The sequence below is a fragment of the Perca fluviatilis genome, chromosome 13, assembly GCF_010015445.1.
Source record: "Perca fluviatilis chromosome 13, GENO_Pfluv_1.0, whole genome shotgun sequence".
Lineage (NCBI taxonomy): Eukaryota > Metazoa > Chordata > Actinopteri > Perciformes > Percidae > Perca > Perca fluviatilis.
Genome location: NC_053124.1, coordinates 34,649,983 through 34,667,424, shown reverse-complemented (window position 1 = coordinate 34,667,424; position 17,442 = coordinate 34,649,983). Strand labels below are relative to the sequence as shown.

Genomic DNA, 17,442 nt, shown 5'->3' with positions numbered 1-17,442 from the left:
ACCACTGCAGAATAATAAGAAACGATACTCAGAGAAATCAGCTTCTGACTGACATGAAAGACGGACAAACCATGGGACAATGCACACTAATAACACATAAAAGTGAAATGCCAACCAACCCCACCATAAACCCAACAATAACTGTTGGCTTTGCTGTGATGAGGATGTTTCTTAAATCTGAACCAAGGTCTCATTTACACTGGTCATTTCAAGTGTCTCATATCTGGATTAAATCCAGACGCAACACTTTTGTAAACACCTTTCCACATACTGTATATGAGTCCAAGTCATGGGAGCGTGCTTATGTTCCCATATTTTATATACATATATTTTTTGGGGCTTTTCCACCTTTAATCGACAGGAGAGCTAGGTGAGAAAGGGGAGAGAGAGAGGGGAAGACATGCAGGAAATCGTCACAGGTCGGATTCGAACCCTAGACCTCTGCGTCGAGGCATACACCTGTAATTATATGTGCACCTGCTCTACCCACTGACCCACATTTCTAAGATTCTTTTCAAAATTAGGCCCTATGTTCCCACAGTTCCCACATTTCTAAGATTCTTTTTTCCAAAATTAGGCCCTATGTTCCCACATTTCCCTTTTCATAAATTTCAATCATATTTGATCCCCCTAACCCTAACCCTAACCCTAAAAAATGTTGTAGAACGATAGGGCTTATATTGAAGGGAAATGTAGGAACACAATACCTAATTTTGAAAATGTCCTAGAAATGTGGGAACATAGGGCCTAATTTTCAGTGAAAAAAAATCTTAGAAATGTGGGACCATTGGGCTGTAGGAACATAGGGCTGACCCCCAAATCACAGATGTGATTGCAGCCAGTCAGTTTCCCCGAGCTACATGGTAATGATACTCAGTCCAGAAGGTGGTGGTAATGCACCGGAAGCTGTAACTGACAAAAAGAGCCACAAGAGAAATGGATGGACTTCAAGTGAGATATGTGTTATTTTCCAAATCTGTAATCATTGTCCAAAATATAAAAGGGTTTGGGATCAAACTTTTAAAAATGTTGTCATGTTCCTGTAATGTAATCTGGTGTTTTAAAGAGAGCATTCTGTCTCTGGGGCAGTCAGTTGAGAAAATAACTTCAAGTTGCTGCATGAGAGTCTTTGGGCTGCCACAAAAAATGTCCGATTGTGTCTGAACACACTCGTCCTGCACTCACTCGTGCAGAATAGGTTAAAGATGGCCAACAAGGCCACATCAACAATAACTGTAACAGTATACAGCACCAATACAACATTAATACATGAAGAATTCATGAAGGGAACATTTTACACATTATTTACTAGTTGTCAGGGAGCTCAGAGAACTCAAAAGCACGACTCAGTGGGAGAGGTAAAGAGGTAATGAAGTTTATTGTACAAAGTACAATCTCAGGCAAAGGTATAAAAATCAGGAGGCAAGAACCGGAACCATCAAAAATGATTTCATAATGAACAACACGGAGAAGAACAAGTATAAACTTATCTCAAAGATTTATAGTGCTCTTATTGCAGGCTCAATGGTAAATACAGACTATTTAAGACAAAAGTGTGAATAAGATCTTCATATGGAAATACAGCAAAAAGATTGGTCTTTTATTTGCAGGAAAGTACATAAATGCTCTTATAATTTAAGGCCTAAATTAGCATTATTTAATATAATGCACAGGGTTTATTATACCCCCGAAGATTGATTTAAAAGCCTAATAATGTGGTGGGTCCACCAGACCTGGGAACATTGGCTGTGTAACAAAAATACCCCACAAGGGTTAAATGTATCTGTTCCCCTTTCACCTCGTTTATGTCTTTTGGCAATTAATATGTCTGACAAGTGGAATAAATATGAAAGTATGTACATAGATCTTGCTTTGATGGCAGCTAGGAAATGCATAGCTTTAAAATGGAAGATTTCCAAACCCCACAGCAATAGTCCACTGGTGGAATCAACTCTCAAGCTACTTTGTTATGGACAGCATTTATTATACCGTATTTTCCGCACTATAAGGCGCACCGGATTATAAGGCGAACCTTCAATGAATGGCCTATTTTAGAACTTTTTTCATATATAGGGCGCACCGGATTATAAGGCGCATAGAATAGAAGATACTGCAGTCAAACGTTTGACTGGGGTTGCGTTATGCATCCACTAGATGGAGCTGTGCTAAAGGGAACGTCAACAAAACCGTCAGATAAAGTCAAACTTCATGAAGCGTTCTGACAACTCCGATCACTCCCTCCTTATAGCATTTAAATCTAAGTGGTCCGAGAAATGGCGATCGTCTCAACGTGGTCCCTGACATGTTGTCATCGGCTTGTCCGCTTCCATTGGCCATATCAGAGGCAAACCTGAACGGATTGGCTAATGTGAGCTACCAATCGAAAGCTTAGAAGCTAGGGAATACGATGACGCCCACATCGATCATGTAGCGAGCTGGGCAGAGAAGCTAGCGGCGATGACAAGTGCGGAAATGGAAAACGCGTTTTTCTGTTGTGATTCGGCCAGAAACTTCAACATTGTGAGGCGAACAGATTGTTTTGGAATATAAAGCTTGGATATTACATTTCCTTGGACTTTTGTAGATTTATGAAAATCAAGTTTTGGCCAAAATACCACATTGTTGCTGAAAGGACAACGAAATCAGGTATGGATGCACTCTCGACAGCTGCGCAGATTATGGCTAAATTGTTTTATGTTGTGTAACTGCTATAAATCATCGTATGCTTTGTATGTGGGCTTAAGTTAATCATTAGAGGCTAAGCTTTGAATTGGTGTGTCGCATGGCTGTATATTTTGAATATTTAATGCTTTAAAGTTATAAAAACGCAAATGAGTGGAAGTTTTATCGAGGTTACAGCGACGCAGTGTCCCGTCAACGGGGCAGTGATCCGAGAGGTTGATTCATATATAAGGCGCTCCGGATTATAAGGCGCACTGTCGTTTTTTGAGAAAATTAAAGGCTTTTAAGTGCGCCTTATAGTGCAGAAAATACGGTAATAGTAAAGACAGAACCTCTGACTTTTTGAAGATATGGCAATCTTATAGAGAATTTGACTTCATACATTTTACATTAATGTTAGGGATTACTACAAAAGTGTTATCTGAGTACTTTTATTACGTTGTTTGATTTGTTTGTTTTGTGTCTTTTTTATTTTTATTTATGTTTGTGGCATGTCTGTTTTGTCCTAGTGTGAAGGATCTGAAATATGAATAACGAGATTCATGTGTGAAATATCTTTAAAATGGAGGTAAAAGACGTGGTCATAAAACTGGCTATAGGTCTAGAACACACTGGGAAGATACACTAGGGAATATCGCTGGAGAGTGAGATACACAAGGTAGTAAAACAATCTGGCAACTGACAAAGGACACAAGGTGAGTATATATACACTGAGGCAGGGGGAGACGATTACAGACAGGTGGCACATATTTGAGAAGGGAAGGTAACCACACAGGGGAGAAAGCAGACAAAGACGGGAAGACAAGTGAGCTGCAGCAGAGACAGACGGTGAGTTAACAAAATAAAACAGGAAGTAAGTGCATAAAGACAAAAACATGACCTAAGAGCGGGAGTTGGATGTGACACTTTTTATCTGAAGACTGAAGCAAGATGACCAGGATAAAACTTTGGTAATGGCTCTATTTACCATTGGTCACTCATCATCTCTTCTTCATCTTTTTTCCAGCATGGTCTCACAGAATTCCGTGAAATGATCACAAACTGTTTACAGCGCATTATGTGGTGGTGACACGGAATGTGTGAAAATTCTGTGTGGCCACCACGGAAAACAACGCCAAAGTAAAGTCAATGACAAGATGACTTGCGAGTTAGCCCGGATGCTAGCCGAACTTAGCCCCGCCCACAACATTCTAGAGGTCGGGAAGTTTGGTCTGGACTTGATCCGTTGAGGAGCAATTATGCTCCGAACAAAAGCTGTTCTGACCAATCAAATTGGGAGGGTGGGCTTTATACGATGATGGACAGATACAGTAACGAACAGTAACGTCTCTCTCACATACACACACACACACTCGCTGCGACTCAGCTGTTCAAGTCACAGAGGCTGGTTTTAGAACGTAAGAGACTTGACCTGTTTCAATAGAGAAGTCAGCTGGTAAAGTCAGCTATAAACATAGAAATAATATGATCCATAATCCACTTTAAATAATCCACACAAAGTCTAGAAATCGGGAGTTTGGACGGAAGTGCATGTGCAACGAGTGGTTTCTACGGAGACGAAACACTGTCTCGTCTGTTGACAGTTGAGTAGAGTTCTGTTGCTCTGATTGGTTGTAGGTCTATCCAATGAGTGCAGAGGAATTTTCTTTCCTGGTTCGGTTGGAACACGACCCCATAATCACAGCCCAATGGAGCAGCATCAGACTCATATTCTGACTAGAATCTGAGTATGACCACGTCAGGCTAATAGTTTACCGATTTACAAGTGGAAATATGTTGGCTCTATACACACTAAAAGTATTGGCTTTTTAAATGGAGTCTGGTGGGTTTAGCGCTAGCGACCTCAGAGCTGTTTGTGGTTAAACAGAAAGGTCTTAAACCGGTTTTCAAATGGTCTATGTTGTTCCTATCAGTCACTTACACACAACATGGGAACACAGGGTCCAGCTTTATGTTTGTGTATTTAAACCCTGAGGATGATGTTGGTGTTTTGGGGGTTTTATCTGCTCGGCGTGGGCTGAACTCTGATCTGAGATCTGCGGCATCTCCCGTTCGGCAAACAGCTCGGGAACAAAAGTTCAAACGGTCAAAACCCTCGATCACTGTGACGGGGCCCCCAGAGGCCCCCAGAGTCCCCCAGGGTTAGGCCCCCAGACCTACTGCCCCCAGAGTCCCTCAAAGTCCCCCAGGGTTAGGGTTAAGCCCCCAGAGTCCCCCAGAGTCCCCCAGGGTTAGGCCCCCCAGACTCCTTCGAAGTCCCCCAGGGTTGGGGCCCCAGAGTTTTAGTGAATAAAACACTAAACGACCACAAAGACATGCTAAATGACGAAACATAGACCACACACACACACACGCACACACGCGCGCAGACACGCACACACACACACACACACACACACACACACACACACACACACACACACACACACACACCTTCTCTTCCAATGAGCTTACGGAACATGAAGTACATAAAGTCAGTTTGTACTTCTACGTGTTGTACTCTCCACTGTTGGCAGTTTTTTGTGGTTGAGTAAGTAAAGTAAACACATGTCGAGGATTCATCAGTTCTCTCAGAGACGGAGAGACGGAGAGACGGACAGACTCGGCTGGATCTGGCAGGTTCTGACAGTTCTGACAGTTCTGACGGTTCTGCTCGCTGGACATTTCTGGATCATGTTGGAACTGAAACCAGCGGTTCTGCTGCTGCTGCTGCTGCACGGCTGCCTCGCTCAACATGGTATTGACTTCTCTAAGTTCTTCTTATTCCAGCACTGGAGCAACTAAAGCTGTAACAGATGAATGTGGCGGAGTAACTAAGTAACTAGTAACTAAAGCTGTAATGAATGGAGTGGAGAAAAAATTATAATATTTCTCTCTGAAATGTAGTAAAAAAGAGCATTTAAAGCGCCAAAAAAGGCATAAAAAGTAGCGGCGTAAAAGCACCAAAAAAACATCAAAAAAACTTCAAAGAGCGTTGAAAGCACAATGGTTAAAGGGTCTGATCATCTCAGCTGGACTTGTAGCCGTTATATTGTTGGCTAGTTTACTTTAGAATAAAGCATCAGATTTTATAAACTACATTTGCGTGTATGTGTGTGTGTGTGTGTGTGTGTCTGTGTGTGTGTCTGTGTGTCTGTGAGTCTGTGTGTGTGTCTCTGTGTGTGTGTGTGTGTGTGTGTGTGTGTGTGTGTGTGTGTGTGTGTGTGTGTGTGTGTGTGTGTTTGTGTGTGTGTAGTGTTCTGGAGCAGCCAGAGGGCCTCCCAGGTTTTGGTCCGGAGCCGTCGGGCCAATCTTGGGTATTTCGAGGAGCTGAAACCAGGTGAGTCAACGTACTTTTTGATAAATTAAAGATGCCAATGGTAAATCTTTAAAGGTGCCCTGCCACACGTATGTCATGACTTTGTGGTGATGTCTGAAGTTCTACCATGGACTCTGTAACCTTGGTTACCTTGTTTCAAGCCATTCTAGCGTGGTATAGAAAGCCTGCAGGAAAACTCGATTTCTGCCAGTTCTCATTAATATTCAACGAGCTAAGCTGCTTGACTCTAGTAATGAGCTCAGGCAACATGATGTCAGACTGACCAGCTTTTGTGATTGGTCTGATTTCTCCGCTTATTTCTTTTCAGTGGCTAGATCTGAGAGAGGAGGTAGCAGTTCATTTTCACATTCACCACATAACACAAACACATATGGACCTGACAGATTTAAAAAAATACAAGGAAAATTAATAATAATAATAATAATAATAATGTGTGTGTTTTCTGTCAGGGAGAGAGTGTGTGGAGGAAATCTGCGACTACGAAGAAGCCAGAGAAGTGTTCGAACAGCCGGATACAACGGTAAGACTCATGTTACTATTCAGACAGACAGACAGGCAGAGAGACAGACAGACAGACAGACAGACAGACAGACAGACAGCAAGACAGACAGACAGAAATATAAGTTTACTATCTAACAGAAAGTCTTTCCTCTCTGCAGGAGTCATTCTGGTGCAGGTATCTGGGTGAGAATTTCTATTAAATATTATATATATATATATATATATATATATATATATATATAATATCTTATAACAGTATGTATAGTTATATTATAATATCTAACATTATATGTGTTAATATATATATTCTACTATAACTGAGTATCAGTGCAGCTCCTCACACAGAACATTTAAGCTTTTATAAACTTTTCTGTTTAATCTGCAAACAGGAACAAAGTCCAAACACAAGCAGAGTACACAAACATCTAACTGTCTGTCTCTCTGACTACCTGTCTGTCTGTCTGTCTGTCTGTCTCTCTGCCCTCTCTGTCTGTCTCTCTGCCTGTCTGTCTGTTTGTCTGTCTGTCTCTCAGAATGTGGAGGAGCTTGGACGACTCTGAGAACCAGAGGCAGAATCAACGTCATCCGAAAGTGTATCACCCCAGGTAAATAGAAATAAAGTTACAACTTTATTAACATAACAGAAGAGGACGGGGAAAGAATGACAGGAAGGAGAACAGAGTAGGGAACAAGGAATGGAAGGAAACAGAGGATGCGAGTGATGCGGGGAGAAAAGACAAGAAGGAAGGAAGGATGAGGGTGAAGAAGGAAGAAATCAGGAGAGTTTAGGGAAGGAAATAAAAAAAGGAATACAATGTCTACGGTGAGTAACGTCGTGGGTTTGTGTGTGTGTGTGTGTGTGTGTGTGTGTATATATGTGTGTGTGTTTGTATGTGTGTGTGTGTATGTGTGTGTGTGTGTATACATATGTGTGTGTGTGGTATTGTGTGTGTGTGCGTCAAGTCAAGCTTTGGTGTGTATTGCGTCACATAGACCCACTGTGAAGAAGAAAAAAATAAAATAAAAAATGTGCAACAGATAAAACAAGACATTCTTTCCACAAGATTAAAAAAGTACTCAACAGATATTTTCCAAAAACTGAAACAATAGTTTCAGCAACGTCACAAGAATGTCACACGCTACTGTGTATGCTATATACAATAAAAACAGCAGCAACTTCAGAGTCCAGAGTTTTTGTGCAAGAAGATGCAATGTACAAAAAATGTGTGTGTGTGTGTGTATTTATTAGTAGGATAACCCCTTGAGATGAATAATCTCATTTTCGAGGGGGTCCTTAAGACAATTAAACAGTAAATACAAAACACAAAATACATTCACACATACACACAGCACTCCCAAGCCTGACTGCTCCAACACCAACTGATCCCACCTCACCATATACACACAAGTAAGTAAATTTACATACATCCCAAATATGCTGCTATTTATAGTAGATGCACAAACAGGAGCTAACACACATGAAAGAAAAAAAAAAAGATAAAAAAATGAAAATAAAAAAATGAAATAAAGACAAAATAAAGAGAAAATCAACAAGAACTGTGTTATGTCAAGTTAGAAACAAGAGCAGGTTAATTGCAGATAATTAAAGACAGATGCCTTAAAAGTAACAAATGAAGTAATTGATCTAGGTGAGGTGGGCAAGGTATTCCAATCAGATGGCGCTTTAACTTTAAAGCTACAATGTGTAGGAATTTCTCCCATCTAGCGTTGAGATCATATATCGCAATCAACTCTCTCTCGCCACACAGTTGAAAGTACGTATTACAGCTACGGTACCCGTCACGCTTCAAAAAGCAGTCTCTTGCTCTTTTCAATATCCGTTTTCTTATTCTGAGCGAAGAAGAAGACTCCTGTTCCTGAAATTTGGATTTTGAATACGTGTGGTCCTCCGTGTTTCGATAATCATTAGCAGCAGCTGTGAGTCGGAAAAGCAAAAGGCGGAGCAGTATGTCCTGTATGTCCCTTACCGGCTAACGTATTTCAAGATGGCGCATGAATATGGAGCGTCTACCCCAGTTCATGTAAGCGGAAATGTAAAATTTCAAGCCAATAGGAATACTTGAAATTCATGGTGGTGGTCAATATTCATGAAAAAGGACACGTTTGTGAACGGGGAACACAGATTTTGATAATGAACAACTACAAACGTTACACACTGGGGCTTTAAAGGCACTTCGTCCATTTCCTTTGGAGATTCTGGGAACAAAGAAAAAGAGGTACTCACTATGTCTCAGACTGTATGATGATCTATATGGGATTAGATGTTTTTAAATAAGGAGAAGAGTTAAAAAAAACAATTATTTAAAAATAAACTGCAGCCAGTGAGAATGCCTTCTAGATTTAGATGTTAACCAATGAAGCGACTCATACTTCAGGCAATGATGGGTTCTGTAAGGACACCTCAGAACAAATCGACAGAGACTGTTATAGGCTACATTGAGAGGGATAAGATTTGTTTCAGAGGTATTCTGATAAATAACATCTGCATAATCTAATATTGGTAGTAGAAGCTGTGAAATAATCCTTTACCTGACCTGCAGTGTAAAATAGTTAATTGAATGATTTAGTATTCGAAGGCTACAGTTTAATTTCTTAACAACTGAATTAATATGAGGTTTAAAAGAAAGATGGGAGTCAAGCAGGAGACCAAGATATTTAAATTCCTCCACTTTCTCAAGTGTTGTCCCGTCCAGGAAACAAATTGAACAATTATTAACGGGGTGAAGAGAATTAAATTTAGTCCCAAACAACATGGTATATGACTTCTTCTTATTAAGTAAAAGTTTGTTATGTGAAAACCATTTTTGAACAGCATCAAAGTCAGCCTGTAGTGAATACTCAATATGTAAGATGTCTGGTTCGGAGGAGTAGCTCACTGTATCATCTGCCTATTTTTCACGCGACACGCAAGCGTGTTGGAAGCGTTTCCAGGCAAAAATAGAATAGGAAAATATGTTTATATGTCATTTTGACACAAATGCATATTAATAAATGACATTTTGATGTTTGAAAATCCCGAGGTTTTGATATAAATACAGATATAAACGTGAAATAAAAAATTATCAATTTTCAAATGTCGCACCTGTCAATACTGTAGCTTATTTTGTCGTCAATACTGCCGACGTTGTCTTTGCTGTAATCAAATCAGTATATATTTATGTTTAACATGAAGTATATTACTGCTTGAGTGCAGTAAATGGATGGGAAACATCCATGTGTCCAGACAAGGCTAGCAGCAGCAGTCAGACACGTTTCTGGTGTGCAAAGAGATAGAAAAATCCACGCAGCTGCCACGCAACTGACACGCAACAGAAACGCCACGCTCACGACCACGCATCCTGACAACCTCCAGAGGCCTGACTTTGGTTCTCTGATTCCTCCACTTTGTCTTTCAGGTAGGAGTTATCCTTCTCCAATAGTTTTATACGATTTCCCAGATCTGATATGTTGTCCTCGTTTGAGCCGACTCTGGGCCTAATTTGCTAACACTAGCGCAGTTTGCGCTGCGTCTGTTTATGCGAGTTCGGTAATAGCGCACGCTATGCTTCCACAGTTTGCGTAGTATTTATCAACCCTGACACCCATCAGGCAATCAGCGTCTTTCTCCGCCCACTATACCGTAAATTGCGCTGTAGCAAAGCAGTACTTGTGCTATAATATGGCTGAGTGCAGACTGTGATATTCCCACTGCTGCTCTTACTGACAGTCTTTGTAAATACCACGGAATATATAATTAGGTGCACTTTGCGCTTATCCTCCCACCTTTTTGGGTGGAACTCCCACTTTCCCCACAACCCTCCCACGAACGCATATTGAAAGCGCAACTTGTCTCTTCTCTTCTGTGGCAGACCAGGGCCGGCGATTGCCATAGGCGACCAAGGCGATTGCCTAGGGCGTCAAAAGTGTTGAGGGCGCCGTGTCGCCCTTAGGTCTACTTCCCATTAATAATAGAATTAGAACAACAAGCAAAATAAAACGTGTTTATTAAACATGATCATCCTAGGGCGCCCCCTCAGCCACATGTTTACTTGTCAACCTTTCATTACACAACGTTTCCAGTCTACGGGTCAGACTCAAACACACGGAGATCTGAAGCAGACCTCTGCGTCGCTTAGTGTTCACTCTCGCTGTAAAAATAGAGACGAGCAGCGGCACAGACACCGGGGGCGTCGGACTGGGGGTAAACCCAATACTGATTATCAGGGCCCAAGGGGAGAGAGGGCCCTTGAAAAGTCTGGAATATATTTTATTTTACCTGGATATTTTTATTTCATAATAAAACGCATATCAGATCAAATGTAAAGTTAGTGTATTGGCTGAATAACTTGGTTGATTGACTGACTACATTTTGTATACAAAAAAGACTAGCTAAGGTCTCAATCACCCCTTGCTAATGCGCCAAATGGTTTAGTCCATCTGCACGCATTTTGTTTATGTTAGTTCAGTTGAGCGTCTGGTGGAGCGCAAACTTCTGCTGTAGAAATGTCTTTCTCAAAGAAAGCCAAATCATGCTACCAAAAAGAAAGGAAAGACAGGAGAAGGAGAGAAAACAAAATGAAGGGAAACAATTGGTAACTGACTTCTTTTCAAAGAAAGGTGAGCACAAACTAGAAAACCAAATCCATGGTGCTAAACTGCTTGAATATCTCAGAGACTGTTAGTGCTAAAAACGGACTGAGACAACCCATATAAAGAGCAGAACATACACTTTCCAATGATAATTTGGTTATACATGTAATCTGAGGTAAAATAAATAAACTACACTAACAATGCTGTTTGCATCCAATACACCATTGTAATAGCCTATTTAAAACATGTTTAATTTCAAATGAATAGGCTGTATAATGTCTATAATTAGCAATAATAGGCTAATCAGTGTCATAGGTAGCTTGGTAGATCATCGGTAGATACATATCATGTCAACATTATAGTTATGTCAGATTTAGTAGAAGCACATTAACATTGTGAAACACATGGCCCTCAGTTTCAGAAACTGTCCCACCAGGGAGTGGAGTAGCAACAGACCCCTCAGCCTCCTCTTTGGATTTGAGACAAGGTGAGCTTATATCAAAATTAAAGCAAACCATGTTTAGCCATTTTGACTGAAAGGTGTTTAGTAACACCAACATCTTAGTGTGTTTTATTATATTAGGTTACAATTAGGATAAGAGGTTAATATCAGATGTATCCTTCATAGAGAAAGATGATAGAGAACATCTGATTGAGGAGGATGGGAGTGTACAGCCACTTCCCTAAACTGTCTCATTCAGAGACCAGCGTCCCAAACAGGGCTCTGAGTCCGTCAGGAGGTCTGAGATCTACCGTATCAACAGAGCAATCACGTAATGCACAGCAGACTATGGTGCAGGTGGATTATTTTCTGAAATAGAGTGACTTTATTCTTGTAATAGCTTATTGTATTATCACTTTATTTTTCTCAAAATATCACGACTCCTCCAAACCTCAGAGAACACAGATGAGATATACTGTATTTTGAATGTGCACAAAGTTTTGAACATGAGCAGAAATCTTGCTCAAACACATCTAAAATATTACAGTCCAGGGGTTTATTAATTTATTAAAATGAATTCATGTATAATTCAGGTGAATTATTTTAATATGCACATTTAAGGAGGTTACTTCCTCAACAAAAGAAGCAAAAGAGAGAAGAGTAAATGATGCCTAGGCTACATATGTGCTGACTCAGATATAATTAGAAAAGTCGATCTACAGGAGAATAAATAGTTGAAAGCAATACAGGATGTCTGAGAGCATTACTGCAATATATTCCATTATGTTTTTATATTTGGATTGTAATCTATGTTTCCCTTTAGATAAAGATATTTCCAGTATAAATTGTTTCAGAAAAAGGTAAACAAAAATAAGTGCATAACAATTCACCAGAATGCAGGAAATGAAGTATTTAATGCTAAAAATGTTCAGGGGGTGGACCCACAGAACCCCCCATCATAAGTCACCATTCACACAAATCTGGAAACAAAACACTGGCCTCTGGGTTGCCAGACCAGTTATGATTAGACCAAATGTTGGTGCCATCTAACTTACATGGAAGCTAGAAACTAAAATGAACATACATTGCTACTCTATCGCTGACACAGCACTGTGGAGATCTGGCAATGCAAGACTAGGGGGTGGGGGGGGCGCAAAACTCAATCTTGCCTAGGGCAACCAAAGGGCTAGAACCGGCCCTGTGGCAGACAATCTGCGATTTTACCCAAGTGCGCCCTGTTTTTAAATTGCCCGCATCGGTTATGTCCGTCTTTGCGACCAATTAGCGCCTGGAAACAGGCGCTAACAGCTTGATGAATCTAGCCCTCTGTGTTCGAGCTCCGAAACTTGCTCTCCAAGTGTTGAAAGAGAAACATGTATTACATTTAAGCGCGTTGGAATCTTGTCCATTTTTTAGTCAAAATGTAACACCATACTGACTTCAGTTGCCGTATTGCGTCCCAGTGTTACTGAACCGGGAGAATCGAGTGCCATACGTCAATGAACCGACTCACTCCTGTTTTTTTTACCTCATTAATGCCTCCACTGGAGTGGTAGTAGAATCAATCAGGAAATGGGCTACCTCGAGCAGCACGATTAGACCGAAAGAGTTGAAGAGTTATAGATTGGAGACCACGCATCAGGCTACTGAACGAGACCGAATGTAACCGTGCAACTGCTCAAGTCTAATGTAATCAAGCGGTGTCTTGGTTCTCGGCAAGTTTTAGTTATTAACCAAGCCTTGTTTCTGGTGCATCTTAGATGATTGTGTTCATGGCAATTCACACATTATCGATGGGGAAGTACATCACATACAAATACACGTCATGATATCTCAGTAGTTATGTTAAGTTAAATGTTTATTACATGGTAGGTAGGCTGTCAGGAGGAGACCGCGCACCAGGCTACTGACCAAGACTGTAACCCTGCCTAACGCTTGAGTGTGTAATTAAACGGGTGTCTCGGTTCTCAGTGTTCTCGGTTATCAACCGATCCCAGAAGCCTATGTAAAAAAGCTCGTGTCCCCTGCAGCAGGCACATGAACTGGTGACCATATCTATTAACTCGGCAGGCCAACCAACAACCATCCGGTTGAACCAACTCACATGAACGAGCTGGTTGTCCCATCACTAGGACAAAGGGATCAGGGCACCAAACAAGGATGAGTGAAAAAACAAAAACAAAAACCGAGACTTGATATAACAAATTAGTCTGTTAAGGAGCGAAAAACTGACAGTTTGGAATTAATAAAATCAGAGCAGATGATCGGGTCTTGACGGCCAAGAATTATTAATTTATGATGCAGACTTCAGCAAGTGCTCACACCATCACCACCTCGTGTCGGTGTGTGTGTGTGTGTGTGTGTCTGTGTGTGTGTATATATGTGTGTCTGTGTGTGTGTGTGTGTAGGTCAGTTTATTTCTGGTACAGGAGTAAACTATGAAGGAAACGTCAACATCACACGATTAGGAAGAGAGTGTCAACACGGGAGGCACAGCTTCCCACACCCCATAATGAGGTAACCAAGCAACCAACCCAAACACCATAACTACCAAAACAAAGACAAGGAAATATGGATCCATTCAATCTGTCTCTCTGTCTGCCTGTCTCTCTGTCTGTCTGTCTGTCTGCCTGTCTGTTTGGCTGTCTGTCTGTCTCTGTCTGCCTGTCTCTTTCTGTATGTCTGTCTGTCTGTCAAAAATCATCTTATCCTCAATGACTAATCCAATATTATCAGACTTAGATTTTGATTTTCCTTTAGAGCCCATATCATTGAGAACTTTGCATAGCTTTTTGGGCTGATGTGAGTAATGTGAGTCAGCTTTGAAACCATTTTGTGTCAGTGGCCGACATAGGAGCTGCAACAAAAAAGTCAACCTGTAAACATTATGAATGTATAGTGAAGTCTTAAACTTTCACAGACCTGAAAAGCTACTGTAGTTTAATGTGTGTGACTTAATAAAAATGTAAGGTCTATAGGACTGGCTGCTGGGCTTTTAAAAACAGACACTAGCTGCAGAAAACAAAGACAGGGCGCCATCTTGGTTAGATATCAGAAAACCTGTGGTAACTTGTTTTGTGGGGATGATTCCTGTCAGTAAAAACCCTTCAATGAGACATGGGAGTACTGGACAAGGGTTCACTCTGTCACTGGCAGCCGTTACAGATTACATTGATCTACAAATCTGAATCTTAAATGAGTTATTTAAATAATTGTATTAATAACAGATAATATGGATATGCTATGTGAAATGCAACACTTTACTTTGAATGAATAAAAATCAGGAGTTTCAGCTGTTTAATAAAAGGACGTTTATTTGTCTGACAGGTTCTGGGCATCGGGACTGCCTCACAAAGACGGTAACACGCTGCAACATGCTGCGATCAACAAGGAAAATGGACACAAGGAAGTTATTATGATGATACTAACAAGTGGCTCCCCGTATATTTTAGGATCCAATTTAAAATGTATTTACTTGTATTTAAATCCTTAAATGGTCTTGCCCCATCATACTTGTCCGACTTGCTTCACCCCTACAATCCGACCCGCTCACTCAGATCAGCTGATCAACTGCGCCTGAGTGTTCCTAAAACAAAGCGGAAACTTAAAGGGGATCGTGCATTTGCTGTGGCACCTCCTAAAACATGGAATGAGCTACCTCTGCCTATTAGACAGGCTTCTTCTTTGTCTACTTTTAAATCTCTTCTTAAAACCCACCTTTTTTCATTGGCCTTTCACAGCAGAGGGTGACATTGATGTGCAATTATTTTGACTGTGATACTGTTTTATGTTTTAAATGTAGATGTTGTAAATGTTTTTAATTATTTTACATTTTTTCTGTACAGCACCTTGTGCAACGTTGGCTGCTATTAAAGTGCTTTATAAATAAATTTGATTGATTGATTGATTGATGTGTGAGAAATAGAAACAGAGAGGTGTGTAGCGTTGGGATCAGCTTTGTCAAATCAGACAGAGGAAGTGTGACGATAACCGCACTATGGCCACTTCGAACCGTTCTCACTCCCAATACGATTGATTAATTAGACTGAACACTGTTCACTAATGATGTATGAAGAACACACGCACACACACACACACACACACACACACACACACACACACACACACACACACACACACACACACACACACACACACACACACACACACACACACACACAGTCTGATCAATACAGGCGTATTAAGGAAGTATCGACTGAGGAAATTAAAATGAAAGGTTTAATTAATCAGCGAACGGCTGGCTGTTACTGTTTCGGGGCTTTCTGATTGACCCTGAACCAGATTTATGTTCCTGATCAATAACACAAAGTGGACCTGCTGTTAAATACACATCGGCTTTATATTTCTATCAATAACACACTGATGCTGCAGTCTGCTGCACTGCTCTGTAATCACCAGAACAGATTTCTGCAGAGATGTTCTCTTAATTAGGGATGCACCAAAAACATTTATTTTCAGACCAAGTACATTTGGATAACTGCCGGTACCAAGTACTGATATGAGTACTTAATAATACCATTACAGTTCTAACAATTTCTTTTAAAAACATGCATTATTTGCACGTACATGTATCATGACTTTACGAGGTGTACCTGAATGCACCATGAAGCACCACACATTTTAACAGACGACTTGTCCCCATTTACTTCTTTGACGATACATGGGCACCGATTTGATTTGATTTTAAAAACAATAAAATTACAAAAGTTTTAAAAAAAACAACAAAAATGTCGGAAAAAGTGACAAATTATTTTAAAAAAGTAACAAAATTGTTGGTGAAAGCCACAAGAAGTTGTAAAAACCAACAAAGATGTCGAAAAAAGGTAAATCAACAACAACAACAAAACAAAAACGTGACAAAAAAAGCAATATCTAGTAGTACAGTCAAAGATATTTTACTTTTTCAATTAAATACAGTACAGGCCAAAAGTTTGGAAACACCTTCTCATTCAATGTGTTTCTTTATTTTCATGACTATTTACATTGTAGATTCTCACTGAAAGCATCAAAACTATGAATGAACACATATGGAATTATGTACTTAACAAAAAAGTGTGAAATAACTGAAAACATGTCTTATATTTTAGATTCTTCAAAGTAGCCACCCTTTGCTTTTTTTGATAGCTCTGCAAACCCTTGGTGTTCTCTCAATGAGCTTCATGAGGTAGTCACCTGAAATGGTTTTACCTTCACAGGTGTGCTTTGTCAGGGTTAATTAGTGGAAGTTTTTCCCTTATTAATAAAATAATAATTTAAAAACAACACAGTTTAGTCAAAGTGCTGCACATAAAAAAAAACAAATTGTCACAATATTACGTAAACTGTATTAATAAAAGCCATATTTTAGATTGTTTAGCTTTACAATTTTTACCCGTTTTTAAGCAAACTGTAAGCCAGCAGTAGGTTAACTTTACCTGCTGCCAATTGTATTGCTAACAAGCATCACAAGCAATGATATATAAAGTGGTGTCATTTTATGAGTATATGTACATGAGTACAGTATCGGTCGAGGTACCGATAACCCTGAATGAAAAATAAAGAGTTGAACCCCTTTGTCTAAAGGAGGGATAGAGAGAAGAGAGAGTTGAGGTCCTCTTTGTTAGAGGAAAGGGATGGAGAGGAGAAAGGAGGGAAGAGAGACCCTAACCCTAACCCTTAACCCTAATCCCCCTATTACTTGCCTCAAGATTTTCACATGATAATACACATACCATTGGTATTATGCATAATTAACAGTGTGGTTTTATTCTATGATGTATTTTAAATGATTTATTGTTATTTATAAATGTTTATTTTTATTTATTTTGTGGCACTTTACTTTTTAAGCACTTTTATATCAGCACTTATTTATAAATTTTTAATGGTATGTGTACATTTTAACCTCGAG

General features: G+C 40.0%; 1 protein-coding gene across 3 annotated transcripts; it reads left to right on the top strand.

Annotated features, from left to right (window-relative positions):
* Positions 1-5,189: 5,189 nt before the first annotated feature.
* Positions 5,190-15,400, top strand: LOC120571422 (vitamin K-dependent protein S-like). Of its 3 annotated transcripts, none has more exons than XM_039820364.1 (6): positions 5,190-5,419; positions 5,918-6,001; positions 6,451-6,521; positions 6,661-6,685; positions 7,036-7,107; positions 14,862-15,400. In XM_039820364.1, the coding sequence occupies exons 1-6, from the start codon at positions 5,230-5,232 to the stop codon at positions 14,951-14,953; spliced, it is 534 nt and encodes a 177-aa protein (XP_039676298.1). In that variant the 5' UTR covers positions 5,190-5,229; the 3' UTR covers positions 14,954-15,400. The 3 variants fall into 3 exon arrangements, with proteins under 3 accessions (XP_039676298.1, XP_039676299.1, XP_039676300.1); XM_039820365.1 differs by lacking the exon at positions 14,862-15,400 and adding an exon at positions 7,471-7,683 and having other exon boundaries at positions 5,192-5,419; XM_039820366.1 differs by lacking the exon at positions 14,862-15,400 and adding an exon at positions 7,466-7,523 and having other exon boundaries at positions 5,209-5,419.
* Positions 15,401-17,442: the final 2,042 nt, after the last annotated feature.